Genomic DNA, 13,353 nt, shown 5'->3' on the forward strand with positions numbered 1-13,353 from the left:
GAGCACGGACACACACACACACACACACACCTGTTTTCCAGTATTCTGTTAACCACTAATTGATTTTAGTTCTGAATAGTTCTGTAACCCTTCTTTATTGGACCACTTTTGCCACATAAGCATACTACTTTTTTAGCATGTTTATATAGTATGTTTTCAATGCTATAATTATTATTTGTTATAAACAACAATTTAAAATAACTTAAGTTTAAATAAACTTAAATAAAGTTTGCTTTATTAAAACCATTATATATTTCCCCCATATAGTGCAATACGCTGGAAAATGAGGCTTTTATTCACACATAACATTCATCAACACACCTTGAACTCATAAAATATGGCAAAACAAAGCTCAGATAAATGTTTTTTTTTTTACTTTATTTATCCAGAAATGTTCCATTCAAATTATAATTCAGAAATGAAAACAAAAAACAAAAAAACATATAAGACATGTATTCAGTTTTATGTATGCACTGCAAATTTAATCTAACTTGCATGCAAACTTGCATCCGTTTGCTGGATACTGTATCTTATTTTTGTATAATATTTTACAAACAAAGTCAGTCTTATCTACATATTAGACTAAGTTATCCATTAAGGTTTGTATAACAATTCACTGTTTGTTATTTGTAAATAAACAAAAAATTGTTACATAAAAACTAAACTACCCCAATGACAGTAATTGTTGTTTCAGTTGCTGTGACGACTTTTTCTATTAGCAAAATAAGACAATCAACATTGCATGAACAAACAAATTTATTACAAAATTCTTCATTTGGCGGGGAAAGAGTTGATTAAAAAAAAAACAAAAAAAAGACTAACAGGACGTTCTAAAGTATATAGTATGATTGCATGATTGTATACCATGTAGTGTCCATCGGACAATACATGGTGCTGTAGTTAGAACATTTGTATTTTTAAGAACTATGGAATCATATGGGCTAGAATCATTTATTTATATGTACAGTTTTATTGGAAAAGATTTAGATTTTTGGCCAGATGAAAATCGAACACTATTGCGACACACAGTTTACCCTGTTAATACTGTAAAGCTACTTTGACACAATTTGCAAAAAAAAAAAAAAAAAAAAAAAGAAAAGAAAAGAAAAGAAAGAAAGAAAGAAAGAAAGAAAGAAAGAAAGAAAAAAAAAATTGTCTTAAATTACCTACTTTTCAAAACTGGTCCTAGATAGTTCATATGCCTTGAAAATTGGTTTCTATAATCTGTATTTCACGACAAAAAATTATTAAAAGATTTTTGATACAACACAAAGCATTGCGAATATATAAGCAGTGTTGGGGGTAACACATTACAAGTAGCATGAGTTATGTAATAATATTACTTTTTTCAAGTAAAACTAGTAAAGTAATGCAATATTTTTGAATTTCTAAGAAAATATCTGAGTTACTTTTTCAAATAAGTAGTGCCAGTTTTTCACGCATTTATTGATTGACTTATTGAGTTTCCTGTTGGGACATTGGGAGTAAACACGATGTTACTGTATTCTAGACTAAATGTGAACATGCATTAATTCACTCATCTCACTCACAAAAAACAAATTCAGTATTCCTCAAAATGAATAAAAACTGTGAAATTCAAACTCAGAATATGACATAATCCTGCAATAATTAAATATGTTGCATAAAACAAATATGCTTTACGTATTTAATCCCATTTTATTAACCAGTGTCTTTGCTGCTGACCTTCGATGATGCAATTCATCCATATTAATAAGCAAACATTACTTTAAATAAACTAACATTTGTGGTACATTTTTTTATTACTGGAGAGAGATTTCCCGCCTAAATATACTTTTCTTCCAGCTTGAGGTGAATTCATTGCATTTGCTGTTAAATCAAACGTATGCCATCCAAATAATATCCCAAGTCCAGAGTCGATTATTCAGAAATAACAGTTTAGATCTGATCATCTTAAATGAGTCATATCCTCTGGGTCTGAGAAAAGATCTCGTTATTATGACATCGCTGAGTGGAAAAAAATATGTGTGTGGCAGCAATGCTCCCCTACTGTAAGAATCACGTTTCGTGATTTCCTATCGTGCCAGATGAAGAGAAACAAAAGTTAGAATTGCGTGTTATAAACTCACAATTGCGAGAAAAAAAGTCAGAATTGCGAGATAAAAAGTCGCAAATGCGAGAAAAAAAGTCAGAATTGCGAGATAAAAAGTCGCTATTGCGAGAAAAAAGTCAGACGTAAAGTCAATTCTGACTTTATATCTAGCAATGGCGAGTTTATATCTTGCAATTCTGACTTTGTATCTTGCAATTGTGAGTTTATATCTCACAATTTTGAGAAAAAAAGTCAGAATTGCAAGGTTGTATCTCGCAATTCAGAGAAAAAAAAGTCAGAATTGTGAGATAAAAAGTCGCAATATATATATATATTTTTTATTTAGTGGCAGAAACGGGCTTCCATACCGCCCACATTTAAAAAGTAACACAAAAGTAATCAAAACCTAAAGTTAATAAATGGAACCTTGGTGTAAAGTTTTACCAAAAGATGAATTAAGAATAGTTTCTATCAAATATTTTACCTTACACCTTACCATCTGTTTCTCAAAAAAAAAAAAAAAAGGCAATTATTCAGATTCAGATTTCATATACGCAGGAGCTGTATAACTTAAAGAAAATAACGATGTGATTTGTTTTTTTCTTTTCAAATTTATATTTGTAGAAATGTGAGAGCATATAACATCTGAATTTGAAAAAACAAAACAAAAAAAAAAACACTTAATTTGTTTCCTCAGCATTACAGGTTTTTGGCAGTTGGTGCTACCTCTAGGAACAGTTGAAGGAAGACTGTGAGTTTATTTAACAATCCAGGAAACAGTTTGAAATGAATGAAGGGAATGTAAATCACAATGCCACTCAGCATGAAGAGGGTCACATAGAGATACTCAATCTGAGGGTCATCAATGATGGGTGCCAGTACCAGGAACACTGCAGCCAGCAACACCAGGATGGGAATAATTATAGGTACCTTGGAAGGGTAGACAGAAAGACAATGGGTAAATATTAACTTCTTTCTCTGTCAAGGTTTGTCACACATTATGTGTGTGTCTATGTGTTATGTAAAGTATTTATGTCTATAAAGTGTATGCAGATTCTGCCTGTTAGCTATGTGTAGGTTTATATTGCTTATATTAGTAACACTTTACAATACAGGTGCACAAATATGCATTAATTCATGCTTAAATAAAGCACAGATAATCATGGGTTCTTACATAACTCAGGAAAAACCAAACCATTTATAAATAATTAAGGCATCAGCAACAATTGAACATTCTATATGAATTATAGATTAAGTAATCAATAAATTGTTATTAGTTAAATGTGTCTTAATGTATTAATTCCATAATAACATATTATATTAACTAATGGTGTAAATTCATGTGTTAATTTCCACAATGGGTTGAAGCCATGCATTTCAACTTCCAGTTGTCTGTTTCAAAGATATCATTATGTTATGACTTTACTTGTTGAGGCACATGACTAATTCTAAATTCATAACCACAGTGACATATTACTTAACAATTAGTTAATAGTTATGTGTCTCAACAAGTAAAGTCATAACATCATGATACATTTACAAATCATTAGCTAATGATTTATTAAAGCAGATAGCTGGAAGTTGAAGTACATAGCTTTAACCACTGTGGTAATTAACATATGGGTTTACATCATTTGTTAATTTGGTATGTTATTAGGGAACTAATACATTATGACACATTTAAACTAATAATTCATTTATTACTTAATCTATGAATCATGTAGAATGTTCATTAGTTGTGAACAAACAACAGGACGCCAGAGTTGCACTTGCCTCAAATTTCAAAGGTAAAATTTATAGTCAACAAAACCTTTGGTAACACTTTATTTTGATAGTCCACTTTAGACATTCTACTAACAGTAAGTATCTTTGCAACTGCATGTCAATTAGAGTATTAGTAGACTGTCTGCTTAATATAAAACACTTTTCTAAACTTTGCAAGTATATGTCAACTTATTCTACTAACCCTAAACCTAACCTAACAGTCTGCTCTGAGAGTTAGTAGACATGTAGTTGCAAATTAATGAGAATTAGTTGACATGTAGTTGCAAAGTTACTTATAGTTAGTAGAATGTCTAAAGTACTATCAAAATAAAGTGTAACCAAACCTTTTTTTTTGCCAAATGCATTACAGAAATGTTTGCACTGAACTGTTCTTAGGGTTTCCATGGGTCCTTAAAAAGTGTTCGGTTTAATTGTTTAAATTTCAGGCCATGAAAAGTCTTAAATGGTACAAAAAGTTCTAATTATAAGAGGTCCTAAATTTAGGAACGGAAAGACAAGAATTGATAGTCTATATAGATTAATCTATATATTCTGAAAGGGAAACATGTTTTTAAATGTGAACTGGTGGATCGACAAGAAGCTAATGCATTATAAAAATCTAAACAAGTAATACATTATGGTATGTTATTAAGGGCCAGGCACCTATTGGATCCATTAACGTTCTTTTTCTTCTTCTTCCGCTCTGGAAGTCTATGGGTATAGAACCGCTTGTGAGAAAGTTGTGAAATTTGGCACACTAATAGAGGACAGTATTAACATTTACCACAGCAGATTTGGAGTCTCTAATTCAAACTCTCTAGTGACACCACTTGTCCAAAATTTCACTCATGTTTATGCTAATAACTTTTGAACAGTAAGGCATAGAAGCAAAATATTTTTTTCTTCTGATTCCTTGGCTTATATAGAGTCGAACAAACACCCTACTTTTTCAAACTCGTCCTAGATGGTTTGTCTGATTTTCACCAAAATTGGCTCAGATCATCATCAGACCATGCTTGCAAAAGTTATGGAATTCAAGTTGATTAGCCAAACTGTTTTTGAATAATGCGGAAACGAATTTGACGAAAAGCACGCAAAAATGGATGTGCGGCTATATCTCCGCAATGGTTTGGTGTATTGACACCAAACTTGGTGTTTGTTATAACAAGCATGACCTGAAGCTACCTGCAGTGTTTCAGTGCAGTGCCACCTAGTGGTGAGGAGACACAAAAAATGGCTGTTTTTGCTTATAACTTGTGAATGGTTTGGCCACAAATCAAAATCAAAAACCGGTCTCTTTAGATTCGGTGTATCATGCCAAGTCCAACCATATCCAATTTTCCCATGTCAGCCATTTTGGGCGTCGGCCATTTTGAATTTAGTCAAAAAATGCTATATTTTACATACGCATTGATGTATCATTAAGAAACTTGGTATGTGTCTTTGGCACCATGCCCTGACAGTACTCAAAGAGTTTGGGGGCAGCACCACCTTGTGGCCAAAAGTTATAAAGAAATTTACAAAAATGATAATAACTTCTGCTTACATTAGCCTATTGAAATGTGATCTCAGTAGATTCCTTGGGTCATGCTGAGAACATTGATACCCATTATACCAAAATTGGCCAAACATCCTGTCCACCATTTTGATTAATGTACAAAACCTACTTTTTCGAACTCCTCCTAGACCGTTAGTTCAATTTTCACCAAATTTGGCTCAGATCATCTTCAGACCATACTGGCAAAAAGTTATGGATTTTGTGTCGATATACGAAAAGGTTTTTGTTTAACGCATCAACAAATTTGCTGGAAAGATGCCAAACTACATCTGAGGCTGTATCTCTGAAAAGCTTTAACATATTTACACCAAACTTTGTGTGTGCCATTGTCACCTTACACTGACCACGCCACATTAATTTGGTAACAGCGTCACCTATTGGTCAGAAGTAATACACCATTCATTAAACATTAATAATGAAATTTCCAAAAATACTAATAACTTGCATTAGCCTATTGTAATGAAACTGGTCTCAAAACATTCCTTGGGTCATGCCAACAACAAACATACCAATTATACCACAGTTGGCCGAACTTCCTTTCCGCCATTTTGATTAATGTACAAAACATACTTGTTCGAACTCCTCCTAGACAGTTGATCCGATTTTCACCAAATTTGACTCAAATCATCTTCAGACTGTGCTTACACAAAGTTATGGATTTAATGTTGATAGACAAAATCGTTTTCATACAGCGCCACTACAAATTTGAGGCATGATGCCAACCCTGGTGAAAAAAACAGCATATACTGGTAGGTATGTTTTGATGCTGGAATGCTGGTTAGGTAGGTTTTGATGCTGGTTTAAGATGGTCCTTTGCTGGTTTATGCTGGTCCTTAGCTGGTTTAAGCTGGTCCTTTGCTGGTTTTTGCTGGTCAAGGACCTACCTAACCAGCATTCCAGCATCAAAACTACCAGCATATGCTGTTTTTTTCACCAGGGAAAATGAGGCTGTATCTCTGTATAATGACACCAAACTTTGTATGTGTATGATAAGCCATTAAACTATATTATTATTGGTTGTATTTATGATTTTTCAGCCATTTCAACTGATATCATCCTAAAACGGCTTTAATTACTCATTGTTGTAGTCGGTCTATTGCTCCATGCCATGCTTAGCTCTTCATTCTGCATCTTTTGTGCTTGGCCCCGCAATTGCTGCTTGCAGCTATATTTACTCTTTGTTGTAGTCGGTATGCTGCTCCTTGCCATGCTTAGCTCCTCATTCTGCCTCTTTTGTGTTTGGCCTCGCAATTGGTGCTTGCAGCTATATTTTAATATTATAATTGATTGACAATAGTTGTTTAAATCAAAATAATAATTGATACTTTTGACTCATCCCTTTTCTTAAAAAATGTTTAAAGGCTGAAATGTGAAATGCAGGTCTTACCTGGTTATATTATCATACCACTTGGAATATATATATATATATATATATATATATATATATATATATATATAACCAATGAGAACAAGACACATATCAACAAGGAACCAATCAGGACATGACACACAGACAAGGGCAGCACAGGACATGATCACATGAGTGGCAAGGGACACAAATTGACGTCATCTTGAAACATTAGCATATTGCCCGCCCACTTGTTGTGCACGCAGACCTGAGAAAAGTTGAACCCCCCAAACACTGGAGCGGATTCTTGTAAATCCGTTAAGGTACAATTAAGGTATGTCTAAAAACTCTCAATCCATTTTCTCCTCCAACTTCAAACTCATCCTACATTGCCGCAGAAGTACTGACCCAGTGTTTACAAAGTGAATGTGCAAGGAGGATCAAATGCCCTTTCAAAAAAAAAAAAACAAAACAAAAAAAAAACAAGAAGAGGGCAAGAAGAAGATCTCTGGTACAAAGCCTGGGAAGGACTCTCTAGGGTGAGGGGAGCACTGCAAAGCTAAACCAGCCAGACAGCAAGCTAACAAGGAGGCAGAGAGTGGCCTAACAACCTGAGGTTGCTGACTCACAGAACTCTGGGGAACGAAGAACCAACTCTCAGAATTAGAGGGAACTCAGATGCTCAGAAGAGAGCAGTATGCTCATAAGTGACCCTCTATGGGACATGAGAAGCGCATCCTGGCTAGGGCAGCTTCTTGAAGCAAACCTCTAGACAGGAAGTCAGGGAGCACTTCACGAAGCATACACTCCGGAAAAATTCAGCCCGAGCAGAAGGTCCGTGAGTCCTGGGGTTGCAGCACTATAATGGGGACCTGAAGGCCAAAGAAGCCTAGCGACTTGGCCGCATGATCCAGAAAGCATGAAGCTGAAGCCTAACATCCAGGCTGGATCCAGTACAGATGGGTAAGACCATCACCACAATCAGTCGATCAGGTTCTGACTTTAACAGGGTAGGTGCTTGCGGAGGTCCTATCCTGTAACAGAGTCAAAACATACAAAGACAGGTCCACAAAGCGTAGCGGAGAAAACTAGTAGTGAGCTACGTAAAACTAGCAATGCAGGAGGCTCCTGCCCAACCTTGGTCAGTTACTGGCTTCAGTAAGGATCAAGGAGGCTCGCAAAGCCAACAGATGAGCACGGAGAATCCTTGGTCGAGCTAGCCTTGGAGGGTCACTCATGAGCATGCCGCTCTCTTTCGAGCATCCGAGTTTCTCTCTCATCCTGAGAGTTGGATTCTCTGCTCTGTGGGATCCATCACTTTATTCACTGTTGGTACGCTGCTTCTAGCTAAGCGGTACTTCTAAAATTCATGTTATGGCAAGTGTGCATGCTAGTCTCTGGGCACTTTCATAACATCCTGGGGTCGGCTAAGGCGCCGGCAGGAGCACTTGCATATTTTCGAGATGACAGCAAAAAGAACTTGTCGTTTTTGGAAGAAGGCGCTGAGAAGAATAAACCTTGTATTTACCCCAGAAGAGATGCGCTGAGAGGAACAGGCTAAGCTTGTTTATCTCACAAAAAGAACGCAAGAGCGGCTACAGCCAGCTGAGTGTAAGTATTTCTTATTGGCATTACACTGTAAAAAAATAAAAAACAAAATTTGTTGATTCAGCTTAAAATAATTTGTTACCCTACTGCCTTAAAATTTAAGTTCAGTCAACTAAAATAAGTTTAGTCAACTTAAAATGTTAAGTTGTACTAAGTAACAACTTAGATATTTGTGTTTGCTTAACTAAACAGATGGGTAACCCAGCTGCCTTAAAATTTTAAGTTGATTCAAATATCTAAGTTATCACTTAGTATAATTTAACATTTCAAGTTAAATAAACTTTTTTTGAGTCGACTGAACTTAAAATTTTAAGGCAGCCAGGTTACAAATTATTTTAAGTTGACTCAGCAAATTGTTTTTTACAGTGTAGAAAACATTTACTGTTGTGACATAAACTTGAACACATTTACTAGTTAGACTTTTCCAACACTATGGTTCCTGACCTCAGTAAAGATAGTTTGCGGTTTGATGTTCGGATTTCTTTTGGCTATAAATACACTGTGCGCTGTCATAAACATGCAAATAATACCGAATGTCGTTCTCCATGATTTGTGAATTCTGGTGATGCTGTCCTTTTGTTATGATTCCTGTCTGGTTTGCCCACAACCGGAGGGCGCTGTGCATTTCGTTAACATCTCACCCTGCACAGACTGTTCCATCACACCCCAGACTACATTTCCCATCACCCATCGCACTGATTTTGCGGACATCTGTAGCCAATCAGGCACTCTATTTAAGCTTCGGACTTCCCCTTGCATGTTACCGAGTATTGTGGTGTTTTGGTTTGCTGTTTCGCATTTGTTCCCTAGTTCAGCTTTCTTGCCTGGCTTTCTCGTTTTGTCTGTCTCGCCGCCTGCCTTTTGGATTCCTCGCTTGTTTGTTCGGATGACCAGATTGATCTGTGAATTATTTCACAACAAAGCTCTTGTCCATAAACCCCTTGGTAAGTCCACTATAGTAAGGAATGTAAAAAATAGGTACTCTTCATCTTTAACATGTTTTACCAATGAATATTTTGTGAAAAAAACTCTAGCCTACCACATCCAGTTCTTAAAAGTCTTCTGAATGTGTTTCATGGCCTTATTTCAGTGACTTGCATAAAAACAGAAACACGTACATTCATGTTGCTTACATATTATTGTAGCCCAGTTTATGCTGATTACAATCTACAATCAGACTTCACCCATTAATATGTTTCTAAGATACTGAAAAAAGCACAAATGTCAGGGCATGTCAAAACTTCTCCAGGGCCCCAAAACGCCCTCAGATCCCAAAGGGTTAAATCCACACTGTTGGTATGGATGCACATCACTTTTTGCGTCCATTATAAAATCCTGTATGGTTGGGATCAAAAGCTGCCAGCCCGTACTCTTTTTCTGAATTGTTTTTAGGCCCCAGTCACTTTGGGCCCCACTCCACTTATATGTTCTCGGTCCTACCTTTGAGCATCTGCTACCTAACCCTAACCCTAAAATCCAAGTTTATGGCAAGTGCATACACTAGTCTCTGAGCACTTTCTTAAAATCCACATGGTGGTAAGTGTGCACGCTAGGTACCCTGCACACTTTTTTAAAATCTTGTATGGTATGGGCTACGCGCTCAACTTCATTTCCATTCTCTGAGTTGGTTCAGGCCCCAGTCCTATGTATCCTCGTTGATACCTTTGAGCATCTGCTGCCTAGGTCCAGTTGAGGGAAGAAACTAGGCCTGGCCTGTCACCCAGGGGCTACACTGGCTCTGCATGGGTTCGCTTAAGAACCAACACACGGAACGTAGGTAGCAACACCCTGTTTTAAAGATACATAGGTAGAGTGGGGCCCAAGGTGACCGGGGCCTGGACCAACTCAGAGAATGGGAATGAAGCCGAGCATGTAACCTATACCATACAGAATTTTAGAAAAGTGTGCAGGGTACCTAGCGTGCACACTTACCACCATGTGGATTTTAAGAAAGTGCCCAGAGACTTGCGTGTGCACTTGCCATAAACATTGATTTTAGGAAAACCATTACTTAGGAGCCTAGCTGGTTTGCAGTCATACCAGGTTGTTGGGCTACCTTCTACCTCCCTGGTAGGCTGCTTCTTGGTTGAGCTAGCAATTGCTCCCCCCACCATGGAGGGTCTGCACTGGTGGGCAAGGGGTACATGGCAGCAGGTCAGGCTGGTGCGTGTCTGCACACCATGTCGGTGTTACAGGCGTACCAGGCTGTACTCCAACTCCACTTCCAGAACAACAATTTACAAATAATTTACTTACCCCTTTCTCATCCAAGATGTTCATGTCTTTCTGTCTTCAGTCGTAAAGAAATTATGGTTTTTGAGGAAAACATTTCAGGATTTTTCTTCATATAATGGACTTCAATTGTGCCCCCGATTTTGAACTTCCAAAATGTAGTTTAAATGCAGCTTCAGAAGGCTCTAAACGATCCCAGCTGAGGAAGAAGAGTCTTATCTAGCGAAACGATCTGTCATTTTTTGCGAAAAATAAAAATGTGTATACTTTTTAAGCACAAAAGCTTGTGTAGCACAGGCTCTGGGATGACGTTCTTGAATGCTTCATTCATTTTGAATGGATCTTTAATGTGACTCGGGAAGAACGAGTCGTTTCAGGGAGTCATTCGTTTAGTCGTGCATGCGCAACATCCTATTAGGTTCTGTACTGGAATTAGTTCACCTGTTTCGAGTCTTCGGTTTTTTGAGTCGTTCGTTCATCTTATGGGGCTGTCACGTGATGAATGAACGACTCAAACCTGAAAACTTGTTAGATAAGATGTGAGGTGAGCTAATCATAAACTAAAGACCTAGGTAAACAATGAATGAATCTTTTCTGTTTCTTATAGCATTACAGTTTTGTCTTGTTTGTAGTATGATCAACGTTTGTGTAAGCAGTAGATGTGTTAGGGAAGTAACACGTAACATTTTAATTATATTTAGCTAAAATGAGCGAAATGACTCGAAAAAAGATTTGTTCATTTTGCTGAACAAGATTCAAAGGTCCGATTCAGTAAAATGATCCGAACTTCCCAACGCTACTTAGAATCACGTCTTGAAGTTGGCGAATGGCGAAAAACTCCATCTTATTTTCTCCTACAACTTCAGGATCATCCGACATCATTGTAGCTTTTTGTTTGTAAACAGCATTTTTTAGTAGACACTCTTTTAGTCTTTGCGCGTTCGCTTTGTAAACACTGGGTCTGTAGTTCCACGTGACCTTTCGAAGTGATTCAATAGTACGTAGTGTCGTGAACGCGCATCTCAGAGCCTGTGCTACACAAGCTTTTGTGCTTAAAAAGTATACAAATTTTAATTTTTCCCAAAAAAATGACAGATCTTTCAAAATCGGGGACACAACTGAAGTCCATTATATGAGGAAAAATCCTGAAAAGTTTTCCTCAAAAACCATAATTTCTTTATGACTGAGGACAGAAAGACATGAACATCTTGGATGACAAGGGGGTGAGTAAATTATTTGTAAATTGTTGTTCTGGAAGTGGACTTCCCCTGTAAAGAGCTAGACAAGGGCGAAGAGATAAAGAGGGATGATATCTCTGAGCTCAGGAGAACCACTGATTTGTCTCTTCGCGCCACCAATTAGACCGCCCGTGCCATTGGGCGGTCCATGGCAGCTCTGGTGACAGCAGAGAGGCATCTCTGGTTGACCCTGTCCGATATGGAAGAAAAGGACAGGGTATACCTCCTGGATGCCCCGCTTGCACCTTCTGCAGCCTGTTCGGCGACGCCATTAATTCCATCGTTGACAAGTACCAGGAGGCTTGTAAACAAGCACCGGCATTCCAGTGGTATACCCTCGCCGCTCTCTAGCACCTGAGACGAGGCCCGACCTGAGGGTCGTGCTTTAGTTGAGGAAGTCCTCAACTAAGCGATCCTGACTGTGGTGGTCCCAGCCCCTACTGGGGAGAAACGGGGTGCTCCGGATTCGACAGTGTCCGTCTCTGCTCTGTGCCCTCAGGAGATCAGCCTGCCAACCCTGCCGGTGTTGTAGGGCGCAGCGGTCTCCAGCGAGTCCACTCCTCAGTCTGTTCAGCCCTGAGACTTAGCGGAGCTGGGGAGCTCGCTACCCCCACGGAGGTCTCTAGAGCTGCTAGTTCGGTCACTTCCTGCCGGTCATCTGCTACAGGACGCTGAGCTAGCAGCTCAAACAACACCAGAGGTCAGTCTCGAGAGACTGGTTCCCTTAGTAGATTATTTGGCAGCATGGAAACTCCATTACAGCGAACCACTTATCTGGATGTGGTGTGGGATTCGACCACCACCCTACAGTGGTGGCTCAGGACCAAGGGGTTAGAGCCCTGCACGGGCCTAAAATATAGGCCCTAGCCCGGCCCTGGAGATGCTCAGGCCCTGGCCCGGCCCTTGTCCGACAGCTTATCAGAATTCTCAGCCTGGAAGACTGGAGAGTGGAAGCTGAAACACACTTTGCAGAGCATGGAGGCACCAGCGCAATCACTTACATTTTTTCAGTGGAAACAATTTTAAATATTCTGGCATTTTTGCTCATAAAGGTAAGAGTAATACATAATTCGGAACTATAAATGGTATACTTCTGTTTGTATGAACTCACAATATCAACAAAACGTTAATGGTGTTTTTATAAAATAAAGAAAACAAACATGATGCACTTTCTGTCGTCTCAACAAGAGCACTTCACAAAAATGAATCGAAACTCAGTGAATACATACATAATTGAAAACAAAAACTCTTTCCTTAAGCAATCTGCAAAGATGCTTTTCTCTCTAAAGGCACGTCCAAAGAGGAGATGGCAAGTCAGGATCGGCAACTTCATCCTTGCGACACTGACTCAGAAAACACTAATTTATTAATAAATAATTCAAAAATCTCCTTATTTCCCCCCCCGACACATTCATGGCAATAGCTTTTCGGCTGAACTGTTCCAGCTATGCTGAAGGCGCGTTCATTGCTGCTGCTGACGGAGACACTAAACGCCTTCCAAAACGATCTTGAAAATTAAAGCAGAAGTGAAGTC

General features: G+C 38.2%; 1 protein-coding gene across 1 annotated transcript in view; it reads right to left on the reverse strand.

The window, feature by feature from the left end:
• Positions 1–390: 390 nt before the first annotated feature.
• Positions 391–13,353, reverse strand: part of LOC127180151 (b(0,+)-type amino acid transporter 1) — a 54,376-nt gene continuing 41,413 nt past the window's right edge. The window contains exon 6 of the mRNA XM_051134118.1: positions 391–3,001. Within this exon, the coding sequence (XP_050990075.1) occupies positions 2,771–3,001 (231 nt within the window). The 3' untranslated portion in view covers positions 391–2,770. The remainder of the gene's footprint in view (positions 3,002–13,353) is intronic.

This window comes from Labeo rohita, chromosome 17 (genome assembly GCF_022985175.1).
Source record: "Labeo rohita strain BAU-BD-2019 chromosome 17, IGBB_LRoh.1.0, whole genome shotgun sequence".
Classification (NCBI taxonomy): Eukaryota; Metazoa; Chordata; class Actinopteri; order Cypriniformes; family Cyprinidae; genus Labeo; species Labeo rohita.